At 37.1% G+C, this 15,600-nt stretch overlaps 1 protein-coding gene across 1 annotated transcript; it reads left to right on the top strand.

The window, feature by feature from the left end:
- Positions 1-2,368: 2,368 nt before the first annotated feature.
- On the top strand, positions 2,369-3,334 carry Cpxcr1 (CPX chromosome region candidate 1). The gene is given in 3 exon segments (XM_027433078.1): positions 2,369-2,901; positions 2,903-3,060; positions 3,063-3,334. Coding segments are annotated over 3 exon segments (963 nt in total).
- The last annotated feature ends 12,266 nt before the right edge of the window (positions 3,335-15,600 follow it).

The following is a 15,600-nucleotide window of genomic DNA, read 5'->3' as shown; positions in this document are numbered from 1 at the left end:
TGATTCTGATAGGTCTGCCTTTATATGTTACTTGGTCTTTTTCCTTTGTTGCTCTTAATATTTTCTCTTTATTCTGAAGGTTTAGTGTTTTGATTATTATGTGTCAAGAGGACTTCTTTTTATTGTGTTTCCTGTTCTATAAGCTTCTTGTACTTTCATAGGCATATCCTTCTCTAGGTTGGGGAAGTTTTCTACTATGATTTTGTTGGATATGTTTTCTGTACATTTGAGCCGTATTTCTTCACCTTCTTCTTTACCTATTATTCGTAGTTTCGGCCTTTTCATGGTGTCCCATATTTCCTGGATATTTTGTGTTAAGGATTTGTTGGGCTTGAGATTTTCTTGGTCGATGATTGTATATCCTCTAGAGAGTCTTCAACAACTGAGATTCTGGAAAGGTTTATCCAGCTTTTCTATTTTCAGCATTACTTCATTGTCTGTTTTCTTTATTGTTTCTATTTCACCTTTCATGCCTTGCACTGTTTCGAGTGCTTCCTTCACTTGTTTGGTTGTTTTTCTTGGCTTTCTTTAGATTCTTTGAGAGATTTGTTTACTTTTTTAATTCTTTTGTTTGTCTTTTCCTGCATCCCATGTAATTTTTTGCTTTTTTTCCTTCTTTTTTGTTTAAGGGATTTTCTTATTTCCTCATTAAAGGTCTCTATCATCTTCCTAAGATCATTTTTGTGGTCCATGTCTTCTTCATGCTGTGTGTTGGTCTTTTCAGATCTTGTTGGTGTGGAGTCCCTAGATTCTGGTGGTGTCATATTGGTTTTTCTGTTGTTGAGCATGTTCCTATTTTTGTCTTACTATGTCTTCTTCCCATCCCTTCTTCCAGTGAGTGCATGTGGGATCTCTCTCTCTCTCTCTCTCTCTCTCTCTCTCTCTCTCTCTCTCTCTCTCTCTCATGGCTGGTGCAGGGCTCAGCCTCAAGATTCAGCCATTCCTCTCTGGGTATATACCCAAATCACGCATGTTCATACAACAAGGACATATATGTTCAACCATGTTCATAGAAGCATTGTTTGTAATAGCCAGAAACTTGAAGCAACCTAGATGCCCTTCAACTGAAAAATGGATAGAGGAAAAGTGGTACATTTTCACAATGGTGTACTACTCAGCAGAAAAAAATCAATGGAATCTTGAAATTCACAGGCAAATGGATGGAACTAGAAGAAACCATCCTGAGTGAGGTAAACCAGTCACAAAAAGACAAACATGGAATGTACTCACTCATATATTAATTTTAGACATAGAGCAAAGGTTTACCAGCCTATAATCCTCTTCACCAAAGAAACTAGGAAGCACGAAGAACACTAAGGGATAAATAGACCCTAGGAATGGGAAATGGCGTAAACTCCTGAGCTAATTGGGAGCATGTGGGTAGGGGAGAGGGTGCTGCCACAATAAGAGGAGTAGAGGGGAGGAAATGGAGGAGCAGAGATATTGATTAGGGGGGAGAATAGAGGAGAGAGATCAAGATGAGAGATACCATATTAGAGGGAGCCACTATAGGTCCAAGAAGAGATCTGGAACTAGGGAGATCTCCAGAGACCTAAAAGGATGACACGAACTGACAATCCAGGCAATGGAGGAGAGGATAACCTAAAAGCCCTTCCCCTAAAATGAGATTTATTACTACTCTTTATGCCATCCTAGAGCTCTCATCCAGTGGCTGATGGAAGCTGAGACAGACATCCACAGAAATACACTGAGCTGAAATCTGGAATTTTGTTGAAGAGAGGGAGGAATGAAGATCGAAGGGGTCGGTACCAGGTTGGAGAAACCCACAAAAACATTTGGCCTGAACAAGGGAGAGCACATCGACCCCAGATGCTATCTGGGAGGCCAGTACAAGACTGGTCCAGCCTCCTGAACATGGATGCCAATAAGGAGGCCTCTGCACTCCAGGGAGCCTCTGGAAGTGGATTAGCATTTTTCCCTGGAGTAAGAAGGGACTTTGAGAGACCATCCCACATGAAGGGATACACTCTGGCCCTGGACACATGGGGAAGGGTCCAGGCCCAGCACAGGAAGATTTGGTGGACTTTGCAGAGCCCCTGTTGAGGGCCCTACCCTGCCTGGAGAGTGGTGGGTGGATGGAGTGGGGGTAGCTTGGGGGTGGTAGAGGAGGGCTGGTGTGAGGGGAGTGAGAGGGAGAAGGGACTTACATGTGAAACAAGCTTGTTCCCTAACTTGAATTAATAAAAAAAGGAAAAAAACTGATAAAATGTTTAGAATTCTGAAGAAATACAGAAATTACACATATATAATGCTCTCTGAAAGACTAAAAGTACTGACTTGTTAAGAAGTGAAACATTCCTCAGTTTAATAAAACTTTATCTTTCCTGTCCCCAAAATAGCATCTATCATGTCTTCTACAAATGGAGGAAGAGATCCAGCTGAAGATGCTGTCAAAAATGCTGAAATTGTAGCACCAAATGCCTGAGAGGCAGAGAAAGAACTTCCACTTGCTGATGTCAACATAATTTCTCAGGTGGAAACCAATGTATCAGGAAAGGAGCCAAGCTCATCAAACACCCAAGGAGATACAGGTCCCCAAGCAGCAGAAAATATCCAATCTGAAGCAGAGAAGACTCAAACTGATCGACCAAATGAAGAATTAATAGAAGACTTTATTACACTATAGATACCTATTTCTATAAAGCTTATCTTTCCTAGGTTAAGATTGTTTAGAATTATCTATCTGTATATCCCACACACACAAACTCATGAAAAAAGCTTTTATTTGATAAAATAATATTCTACCCAGGAAAAAAAGGAGATGAGAATATGTGATTACTTTCATAGTTCCTTACATGACCTAATGCTACATCCTCATTTCCTGTGGTTGCTAGTCCCATTCATTAATATTGATAAGATAAGTAGAATGTTTATTTGCCTAATGTGGCAGACATTCCTCTCCATCTGAACATCATCAACCTAAAAAGTGGATAAAGCATAAATATGTAGCCCTTCTTGATTACCAAAATGTTCTCAACAATATCGAAAGGAATATAGCTTTTGGAAGGCCTTTGAGAGTGTGCTACTACCACCCACTTCTTAAAGAATGACTCAAAGAAAAACTAGTAAGTCCTATCAAAACAACAATGGAAACTACCCTTCAGTGAGATCAAGATTCTACATGCCACAGTGCTGAACCCAAAACATTGTCCATAGAAAAGGTTTTGAAAATAATTTCAGAGCTCATGACAAAGTGAGATTAGTAATCATAACCTACACTAATAATTGGAAATATCTGTGTCCCATCTGTTGATATGAATTCAACAACTTCCAAGATTTTAAACATCATTCCTGTAACTTTTCTGGAAATTAAAGCAGGATAAACTCTTTCCTTTTAATTTTTTTACTAATAAAGCTAAACGATGTTAATATTCATCTGAAACAATGTTTTGTGATCTGTAAATTTAGTATAATTACAGTGTAATACAAAACTGAATGCAGACTGATTATGTACTTCAAGGAACATCTCAGGGAAGAGAATTAACCTTCATTTTGACCACTGACATATCAAGCTGTTAATCAATACTGAGTCATCAGCTGAAACCAGATCATGTTTTCAACTATCTTAACATTGATTTCTGCTGATAGGAGTATTGTTACTGACTACCAACTCAACAAGATCCTGGTAAAGATAACAATAGAGAGCTAGACAAAGTCACATGAGGGATTTCTAGAGATTCTGCTCAATGAAATATCTAGTTCACTCCAAATCAATAAAATCATAGTAAAGGCATTGAAAATGTTACTGTAGTTTTTGTAGCTAGATATGAATGTATGTCATGACAAACCCACAAATGAAAATACACCATATCTATACTTTAGTGTCAATACAAATGATAAGTAAAATATAGCATAAACATACAACGATTTAATAAAAGTGAAATGACTTGTGATGTAAGTGAAAATTATTAAGTACTAAATTAAGTGAAAATTATTAAGCACACAAAACTATGAGATGCTTTTGGTCTTGATCATCTCCTTCATCTATGTCCACAACCATCATCCAAATTTTATACTTGTAACATTCTACATATTTAAGCAACTCTCTTATCTTGCTCATTGTATCTCAATGTCTGTGTCTCTTCTTTTCTTTTATCAGCTACTGGGTGACGGCTCTATGATGACATTTAATGTAGTCATCAATCTCTTTATAGGGGAAGGGCATTTAAGGTAGCCTCTCCACTATTGCTTACATTCCTATTTGGGGTCATACTTGTGGATCCCTAGACATTTCCCTAGTGACAGATTTCTCTTTAAAACTATAATGGTTCCCTCTATTAAAGTATCTCTTTTCTTGCTCTCCTTCTCTATTCTCCCCTTGAATTGATCTTCCTGGATCCTCATGTTTTTCTCCCCCATCCTCGAGTACTACTCAGTGGAAAAAAAAAAAAAAAAACAAGGAAATCTTGAAATCTGTAGGCAAATGGATGGAACTAGAAGAAACATGGTATGTATTCACTCAAAGTGGATATTAGACATAGAGCAAACGGCTACCAGCCTATAATGCACAACCCTGGAGAAGCTAGGAAACAGGGAGGACCCTAAGAATGACAGAAATGGTTACCTGGAAAAGGGGAAAGGGACAAGATCTCCCAAATAAATTGGAAGCACAGGGGAGAGGGAAGAGGGAAGTAGGAGTAAGGAGACGAGTGGGGAGACATTTGTGGCTATTGTAAAGGATGATGTTCCTGATTTCTTTCTCAGCCCCTCTATCATTTGTATATAGGAAGGTTATTGATTTTTTGAATTAATCTTGTATCCGGTCACATTACTAAAGGTGTTTATCAAGTATAGGAGGTCCCAGGTAGAGTTTTTGGTGTCACTTAATGTATACTGTCATAGCATCTTTGATTAGCTATATTTTGACTTCTTCCTTTCCAATTTATATCCACTTGATCATCTTGGTTGTATTATTGCTCTAGCTAGAACTTCTATTATTATATTGAATAGATTAGGAGAAAGTGGACTGTCTTTCCTTGTTCCTGATTTTAGTGTAATCACTTTCAATTCACCTCCATTTAGTTTGATGTTGGCTGTTGACTTGCTATATATTGCCTTTATTATGTTTAGTTATGTTCCTGGGTATCCCTTAATCTCTCTAGGACCTTTATAATAAAATGGTGATTAGTTTTGTCAATGGCTTTTTCAGCATCTAAAGAGATGATCATGTGTTTTTTTTTTCTTTCAGTTTGTTTATATGGTGGTTTACATTGATAGATTTTGGTATGGTGTACCAAACCTGCATCTCTGGAATGTAGCCTAGTTGGGCAAGTCTGATGATTTTTTGAGGGTTCCTGGATTCAGTTTGCCAGTATTTTATTGAGTAATTTGTATCAATGTTCACAAGGGTCTGTAATTGCACCTATGTGTGGTTTGTGTATCAGGGTTATTGTAGCCTCATAAAAGGAATTTGGCAATGTTCCTTCTCTTTCTGTTGTTTGGAACAGTTTGAAGAGTATAGGTATTAGCACTTGTTTGAAGTTATGTTAGAATTTTGTGCTGAGACCATGTGGCCCTGGTCTTTTTTGTTTGTTTGGGAAACTTTTGATGACTTCTTCAATTTCCATATCTGGTTTAGATTTAATTTTGGTATAATTATCCATTTCTTTTTACATTTTCCAATTTTGTGGAGTACAGGTTTTCAAAATATGACCTGATGATTCTCTGGATTTCCTCAGAGTCTGTTGTTATGTCCCCATTTTCATTTCTTAGTTAGTTAATTTGGATATTGTTTGTCTGCCTTTTAGTTAGCTTGGGTAAGTGCTTGTCTATCTTGATGATTTTCTAAAAGAATCATGTCTTTGTTTTATTCATTCTATGTATTGTTCTTATTTTATTTATTTCATCCCTCAATTTGATTATTTCCTGTCATCTTCTCCTCCTGTGTGAGTTTGCCTCTTTTTGTGCAAGTGCTTTCAGGTGTTTTGTCAATTCCCTCTTGTAGGATTCTCTTACTTCTTTATATAGGCATTTAGTTCTATGAACTTTCTTCTTAGCACTGCTTTCATAGTGTCGCAAAGGTTTGGATATGTTGTACATTAATTTTCATTGAATTCTAGGACATCTTTAATATTTTTCTTCATTTCTTCCTTACCCCGGGGTGATTAAATTTTGTACTATTCATTTTCTATGAGTTAGTAGGCTTTCAGAATTTGTGTTGTTGCTTAATTCTAACTTAAAGCAGGATGATCTGATAAGATACAATGGGTTATTCCAATTTTTCTTTATCTGTTGGTATTTGCTTTGTAACTGAGTGTATGATCAATTTCAGAGAAGGCTCAATGTGGTGCTGAGAAGAATATATATTCTTTTGTGTTTGGGTGGAATGTTCTACAGTTGTTTGTTAAGCTTATTTGAGTCATAACATCTGTTTCTCGGTTAATTTTCTGTCTGGCACACCTGTCAACTGGTGCCAGTAGGGTGATGAAATCTGCCACTATTAGTGTTTGGGGTTTGATGTGTGATTTCAGATTTAGCAATGTTTCTTTTATGAATGTGTGTTCCCTTGTAGTTGGGGCATATATAATCAGGATTAAGACTTCTTGTTCAATGTTTCCTGTAATGGGAAAGATCTCCTGCATTGAAAAGATTCCCTGAATGGAAGACCTTTACATTTTCTGATATCATCTTTAATTTCTTTCTTTAAAGACTTAAAGTTCTTGCAGGATGGTTTGGGTTGTTGAGAGGGTGCCCGTAGGTCTCGGGGCTTTCTTTCCTGGTTGGGGTGGTGTCAAGGCCCCAATGCCACAAGATATGATGTTGGCTGTTTTGGGTCTGTGACTAGGTCTCTGGGGTTTCAGGGAGCAGAATGGGGCATGGAACATGTACCAACTACATGATTGGGGGAAACTTACATCTCTTGGTGGGGGCAAGGCCAAGACTCCATTTGCGGTAGATGTGGTGCTAGATGTTTTGGGGCTACTCCCAGGCCTCTCTCCTAGTAGGCCTGATGATATTAAAGAAAGTATAAAATAATTTCCAAAATGAATCTTGAAGAGGTAAAAATTAAAGTATGATCCTCTAGTGGATGTCATGATTCCTCTCAGACTGTGACCCTTAGTGCCCAAATGCAAGATTGTTGATGGCTTATTATACATAACAGTGTTTCTTCCTGTCAATTTCCTTCAGTGAGGGAGTGTTGCTGCTCACAGGGTTAAATCTCTTCCCAGAGTGAGCATATCTACAATTATTCAATGATTAGAGGGTGTAGAACTTGGCCCCTTGCCATATTTTTTTCATCTCTGAAGTGCCTTCCCACTTACAGTGCTTTCTTTAAATTTTATAATCACATAAATGTTTTAGATTTAAACCATACCTCTAAGTACATATTGTTGCTTTCTCCTTATCTCACTGGTGGCATTTTCGCACCACCCTGGGAAAAAAAATCTGGGAACTCCCACTAATACCATCCTTAACAATGAATGGAGGTTCAGACATTGAATAGAGACTAATAGAGACAGTGCAACCTAAAGTCAAAATCATTAGCTAAAATGGGATTCAGAGGCATAGACAGGTGTTTTAATAAGAGTAAACCATCTGGGAAATCTTTGATGCATGAAACAGAAGAGGAGAATGGATAATCTTGAACTTTGAAAGTCAATGTAGAAGATAAAATATTTGTTTTATTTTAAAGGATATAGCAGGCTAGTTTACATATCACTAAAAGCTACTACGGATTGAGTATCATCTTTTCATTTGTGTATTTAGTAGACTCCCTTTATGAGTAGGACACATTTACAAATACTTGCATGACCTGATTGTGTAGAAATATATGCAATAGCACAAGTATAATGCATTATAACATAATTGATGTAAAATATATATTATATTTGCTTTTCTTAATTTGTAAAAAAAAACTTATAATTATGTGTTTCTTTGCTTGGATTAATAGAGAATTCACAAAACTCCATTCTCTTCAATATTCGAATAGTTTGGGTTTAAAATTTCTAGTAAATTCTCATCTAGAAATTCAAAATAGAAATGTTAAAACATCCCTCATCTCGTCAACCGTATTTATTTCTTGCTTATGCTGTATCCTTTTCCCCCAGGAGGAGAGAGGACATGTGAAAATCATCAAATATTTTTTGGTAGAAATAAATAAATAATAAATTTTATATACATAGAATACACACTACTGAATATATATATATATATATATATATATATATATATGTGTGTGTGTGTGTGTGTGTGTGTGTGTGTGTGTGTGTGTATCTTGCGTGTTTGTAAACTAAATGAATGGCAAAATAATCAATCTTTCTGGTTTCACACTTCATGCTTAACAATATGGAAAATTGAAGAATGGTGTTTGTAAATTTTAATACTCTTCCAAGATATTTACCATATTGAAACACTTCCTATATTGTTGACATCATACTTCTGCTTAAATTCACTCATTTTTTCATTCACAGCTATTTCTAACATGAGTGGATAAGAAAAAGCACTCACTTGTGAAAGTCCATAGTTCTCAAAGGAATGAAAATAGTGTATACATGTTTGAAGAAGAGTATATAACAACTTCAGACATGGCCATACAATCAAAAATTATCTTGCTACTTCACCATTCCAGAAATTAACAAGAGATGATCAAAACAGTGAGAACAGTTGTCAACAAAAAATGAGATACTGTTTAGAACTACATTATTCTGAAAACTGCAAGGGAAATGCAGGATGCAGGGAAATATTTTTTATAGATAGATAAATAAGCTGAGAAAAAGACATAAATATCAACTGATTGAATTCTTAAAGGTTATCAATGAGGTAACTTTCAGCTGTAACAAGAGTGCATCTAAAATTTTGGAAGACCAAAGGAAAGTACATGTAATTTAGATTTGAAAGATGGAAACTTTATAACATGTATATTTATGAGGAATAATATAAGGGCCAACAAGGAAGAGTTTCATTTGAGAGAAGGATGTAATGTACAAACCTAGGCCTAGACATGAGTATTTAGACATCTAAAGGAAGGAAGGTGAAAATTAGAGAACATGGGGAAATTGTAGGTTTCTGTGTAGGTTTGAAGTATTATACTAAACAAATGGTGAAACTGAAAGGGAAAAATTGGAAGATGGGTTTTCTAATATATAAAAAGTGAAATCGGTAAGGACTGAGATGAACTAATGAGATTTATGATGATATATACTAAAATGGGGCACAGATAGCAAATTATGACAGGTGAAAATTACATCCAAGAGGATAAATCACTCCTCATTGTACTGCATAAATTATTTTATAAATCTGAAATCTGAATACCCTAAGGATGCTCAGTAATCAGCAGGGAAATGTCATCTAATTTAACCACCTAAGTAATCATATCATAAGAGAAGTACGGGTTCCACTTATAAAGCATTGTCTTGTATAGACTTCAAAATGTTTACAAGGTAATTAGAAAGATAAAATGAGATTTACAATAGTGGAATCAGACACTAGGGAAATGCCTGGGGCTCAACAAAGATGACACCAAATAACAATCTAAGCAACAGTAGAGAGACTACCTTAAATGCCCTCCCCTGATAATGAGATTAATGACTATTTTATATGGCATCGTATAGCCTTCATCCAACAGCTAGTGAAAGTAGCAGACACCCACACCTAAACCTTGAACTGAATTGAAATCTAGTTGCAGAGAAGGAGGACTGATGAGCAAAGTGGTCAATACCAGGCTGGTGAACCCCACAGAAACAGCTGACCTGAAAAAGGGAGAGCTCTTTATCCCCAGACTAATAGCTAGGAAACCAGCATTGGGCTGATCCAGGCCCCCTGAATGTGGGTGTCAGGGAGGAGACCTCAGAAATCCATGGGGCCTCCTGTATTAGATCAGGTCTTATCCCTAGAGTAGGTATGGACTTTGGGAGCCCATTCCATATAGAGGGATACTCCCTGAGCCAAGAAACGTGGGTGGGCCTAGGCCCTATCCCAAAGGATATGACAGACTCTAAAGACCCCCTATGGATGGCCTCACCCTCCCTGGGTTTCAGAAAGGGTATGTGATAGGTAGGGTTTTAGTTGGAGAGGGTGGCAGGGGTGGAGTGAATGGAGAAGGAACTGGGATTTACATATAGAACATTCTTGTTTCTAATTCAAATAAAAATGGAAGAAATTCATAAGCAGAAAAAAACACATGAAAAATATTATTGCGATTAATACATTGTACTTGGGACCCAAAACAATTTTGAAAAAGAAAGAAGTTGGAAATTATAAATGCCCTTCTTTTCCATCTTTTATAAATCTAAATGATAAAGGTAGCATAACATGGGCGTATGGATAAGCATACAGGTCAATATAGTTTTTTAACAATCCCATAAATAAACCATGTTTATAATCAAGTAATAGTATACCAATTATGTTTTATTCATATAGTAAGTTGACAAGTGAAAAGTGAATTATCCTATTGACTCTTTTGTACAATTTCTGTCAGTTCCAAGAGACTGGATCATACCTTTTGATCAATAACTTTTTGTGAGTTGACACTGTTATTCTATCCAACTCTATCATAAACCATTATAAGTGGATCAGCCTTAGATCTATCAAATATTATACCACAGGTGTGGTCAGGTTAGATCATGCCCATTAGTCAAGGACTGCCAATAATATCCTTCTTTATGTTCCTAGTTTTTGAAGTAGCCTCACAGGTGTAGAGAGACTAAAAAATACAAGTGATGCTATTAGAAACAGATCAGTTGACAGTTCACACATATGTCCACAGAACTAAATAATAAATACAACCAATGCAGTCAGAATAATGTTGCTTGTATGAATATATTTTCACAGATGACCACTGGTGACATATTTTAGCACTCTCAAATAAATTACATCACTATTTTAAATTCAGTTTGAGTGAAATATGACAATGCACTTAGTTTAAAACTCTATGAAATAGTAGACTTTTAAACAAAGTAATAAATTCATATATGATTGAAACATACAAATTTATTTTACATATTAATAATTACTATCAAGGTAAGAAAGGAAGACAAACATCCTCATTTTATAAATCAAAACTAAGCTTCTTTTTCTTATTAATTAATGTTCCACATATAGTGGGAAATTACCAATATGGAGTCAGGTAGAAATATAAGGGTATTTAATAGGGAAAAGCCTTACTTACAGAGTGAACCAGCCAGTGGGTGGTAGTCTGTACAGCAAGAAGCAAAAAGAAAAACCGAAACCGAAATGCAGTCCCCCTACTCACTCTGACCACGCCCTCACAAGCCTGCTCAGGTACTCCTGTAGCCAGCCCCTAAGAAGGCATGGCTACAGCTTCCCCTACAATTCCCCTTTTAGTCTAAAAGAGGATTAAAACTTAACAGTAAGAAGATACAACAATCTGCTTATGTCACCTCCTAACTATCTATTTTAACTAAACCCTAAAGTCATCTGAAAGAGGTGTCCAAGCCTGAACACCTCCTTCCAAACCGAACCATAAACAATAGGAAGCTATTCCTAACTAGGTATATACACTATCCTAAGTGACAACAATGGGGAAAGGGGGCGTAGCATTCTCCAAGTTACTTCCTGCTGAAATGGGACGATGATAGTCATGTGGGGTCCTGTAGAAAGAAAATGTTAGTATCCAGTCCATGTTAGATGGGATTCACTTGATTGAAGATCTCGCTTGAAATCCTCAACTTGATTGAAATCAGTCAGTTGAAATGGAGCAAGTTGGATCCAGTGCAGTCGAGGAGGTGTGGCCAATTTTCTTTCCAGGGTGTCCAGGGATTGCTGTCAGGCAGGTCTTCATTGGCTGTGTGGGACTCAAACATAAACAGTTAGGAGAGAAATGTTTGCTTGTGTATGTACACATGCTAGGGAATGCAACCATGAGAGCATAACAATTATGAAAGGGTGTACACCTTGAGAGAAAGATCCAAGAAAAGACAAAGACAGTCCCCAAATTCTTCTTTTATTCTGTATTACATCAATTGGCTTCTTTATACAACTAAAGCTTAGTTAAATAATGTGCTTGGATTTTAGAGGCCACATGCAGTTCTCTCTCCCCACTCTAACCATTCCCTCCATGCACCTCCCCTCTGACCTCCCTATCCCCCCCTCCTCTGTTTCTGTCAGAAAGAGTCAGCCCTCCCATGGATATCAACAAAACATGGCATATGAATGTGCAGTATATCACCTCCCCTTGTATTTAGGATGGACAAGGCAACCCAGTATGAGGTATAGGGTCCTTGAAGCCAGTAAACAATCAGAGATACCTCCTGTTCCCACTGTTAAGAGTGAAACAAGTAGACAAAGTTACACAACTTTTTTGTATATAGGGAATATGTAGGTGGATCGCAAGCAGGCTCCCTGGTTGTCAGTTCATACTCTGTGAGCTCCTATGACACCAGGTTAGTTGTTTCTGTGTGTTTTCTTGTGAAGTCCTTGACCCCTCTAGCTCATACAATTCTCTCTCCCTTTCTTCAGCAGGATACCCCAAACTTTGCTTAATTTTTGGCTTTGGGTCTTTATCTGTTTCCATCAGTTATTGTATGAAGACTGATGACAATTTGGCTAGGCACTTATCCGTGAGTACAGCAGAATATCATTAGGCATCATTACATTGACATCTTTTTTCTCTAAACTCATGTTTGATTCTATTCTAGGTCTCTGAGATATACAGCCTCTGGATCCAGGAACACCAGGAATGTCAGGGGTAAATTCACTCTAGTGGCATGTGTCACAGGCTGGACCAGTCTTTGTTTGGCCACTCCCACAATCTCTGGGCAACCCTTACACCAACAAATCACATAGTCAGTACACACTGTAGGGCAAATGGTATGTGTCTGGATTGGTATCTCATCCCTCAATTGGAAGACTGGCCTGATCGAAGGAAATTGCCAGTTCAAGCCATGTATCCTTGTAGATACCTGTGAGTTTCCCTTGAATCAGGTTTGTTCTTTTTTTTTGGTTTTTTGAGACAGGGTTTCTCTGTGGCTTTGGAGACTCTCCTGGAACTGGCTCTTGTAGACCATGCTGGTCTCGAACTCATAGAGATCCACCTGCCTCTGCCTCCTGAGTGCTGTTATTAAAGGCTTGCGCCACCAATGCCCAACTGAATCAGGTTTCTATCTGACCTCAAAATGCCCATTCCTTACCAGTTATCTCTTTTCGTGATCTCCCTGTCCATCAATCTTCAATCTAATCCCTAATGTTCCCATATCCACCCACCCATGGTCTACCTCAATAATTCTATTTGACTTTTCCAAGAAGATCTCTGCAACCACTTGAACCTTCTTTGTTACCTAGCCTCTCTGAGTCTATGGATGGTAGCATGGTTATCCTTTGCTTTATAGCTAAAATCCACTTTTAAGTAAGTACATACACCATTTGTATTTCTGAGTCTGGGTCACCTCACTTAGGATGACTTTTTTCTAGTTTTATCCATGTGCCTACAAATTTCATGATGTCATTTTTTTTGACAGATGACTAATACTCCCTTGTGCAAATTTGCCACATTTTCTTTTTCCATTCTTCTGTTGAAGGGCATCTAGGTGCATGCCCAAGAGTGGTAATGCTTGGTTTTGGGGTAGATTGATTCCCAATTTTCTAAACACAAAAAAATCATAATGATTTCCAAAGAGGCTCTACAATGCACTCCCACCAACAATGGAGGAATGTCACCCTTGCTGCACATCCTATCCAGCATAACCTGCCCTGTGTTTTTGAGCTTTGCCATTCACACAGGTGTTACACCAAATCTCTGTCATTTTGATTGCATTTCCCTGATGGCTATGGATGGTGAACATCTTAAGTCTTCCCTGACCATTTGAAATTCTTCTGTTTTGAATTCTCTGTTCAGATCTGTAACCCATTTTTAGTTGGGTTATTTGTTTTTCTGATGTCTGCCTTCTTGAGTATTTTTTATCTCTTGGAAATTACCCATCTGTCAAAAGTGAGTTGGAGAAGATAATTTCCTTTTCTGTAAGGTACTGTTTTGTAATATTGACAATATCCTTTGCTGTACACAAGTTTTTTTAGTTTTATGAAGTCCTACATATCATCAATCTTAGAGTCTGTGAAACTGCCTTTTTTTTTATTTAGGAAGCTGTAAATTGTGCCAATGCGTTCAAGGATATTTCCCACTTTCTCTTCTACCAGGTTCAGTGTAACTGGATTTATGTTGAGGCCTTTTATCTACTTGTTCTTGAGTTTTATGCAACGTGATAGATATGGATCAATTTGAAGTCTTTTCCATGATAACATCCAGTTATGCCAACACTATTTATTGAAGATACTTTCTTGTTTTCCAATGTAGAATGTTGGATTTTTGTCAAAGATAAGGTGTCCATAGTTGTGCAGATTTTCATGTGTGTCTTTGATTCTTATTTGATGATCAATCTGTCTCTATTTATGCCTAAACCATGCTGTTTTTATTACTATGGCTCTGTGATAGAGTTTGAAATCAGGGATGATGATATTTCTGCAAGTTCTTTTATGATACAGCACAGTTTTAGCTATCTTGGGATTCTTACGTTTTTATATGTAGTTGAGTATTATATTGAAATCATTCAAGATTCAACCTACAGCTCTCTCAGGATTCAATCTAGGGGCTAGAGAGCAAGAGAGTAGTGTTTTCTAAAAGGAGTCTGAGGGCAAGATGGAAATAAATATGCTCATACAAGGTTTCCTCTCGTGGCTCTTTAATCTTCAAGAAAATGTTCTTCCCAAAAAGTTCTCTCTCAAAAGCTCTCTTTAAGATTTCTCTCTAAAAGCTCTCTCCTCAGAAGTTCTTTCTCTAAAAGGTCCATTAAAGTTCTTTTAAGATCTAAAAGTTCTTTCTAAAAATCTCTCAAGTTTCCTATAAAAAGTCCCTAAAATTTCATTCTTCTAAAAAGTCTCTAAAAGATTTTTCCTGTAAAAGTTCTCCAGATGTCCCTATAAAAAGTCTCTAAAAGTTCCTTCTTCCAAATGTTCTCCTGAGGTCTTTTTTTCTATCCCATGAGGCTTCTTTTTTTTTTTATACCCACAGGCACATTTAACAACTATCTGACAATAGGGCTTACATATCTCTCAAAGCCAGGAAGACACATAGAATCTTTAGAAAAGCAGGTGCCTCATGTCTTTTCCCTGGATGTGACTTGCAAACATCCTGACAGACTTAAGTCTCAGGGGGGACATGACTTACAGCTTCTGCTGTTAACTGATTAAAGTGGGCTTCTTGGTACCATATCAAAATGAAAAACTAAAGCAATGTAATGTGAGATCTTGGGCTGCAGCTCTTACTGCCACTACCCCAGTGAGAAGGAATTTCCTTTCTCTGGGTCCTATTTGAGACTACAAAGCACCCAGTATATATTCCATAAACAGCCAAATTCTTACCAACAAATATTCTGTAGTTGATACCTAGAATATTAATTGCTACTTCTGCAGTAAATTATAAAGTCCCACAGCATTTTTCTTTCAAGATCTGTGAAGAATTTTATTTTATTTTTAATGGAGGTTGCATTGAATCTGTAGATTGCATTTGTTAATATGGTCATTTTTACTATGTGAATCCTACTGATCCAAGAGCATGGGAGATCTTTCTATCTTCTGATATCTTCTCCAAGTTCTTTCTTCAAAGACTTGAAGTTATTTTCATACAGG

The sequence above is a fragment of the Cricetulus griseus genome, chromosome X, assembly GCF_003668045.3.
Source record: "Cricetulus griseus strain 17A/GY chromosome X, alternate assembly CriGri-PICRH-1.0, whole genome shotgun sequence".
Lineage (NCBI taxonomy): Eukaryota > Metazoa > Chordata > Mammalia > Rodentia > Cricetidae > Cricetulus > Cricetulus griseus.
This window is presented reverse-complemented; position numbering and strand designations above follow the sequence as displayed.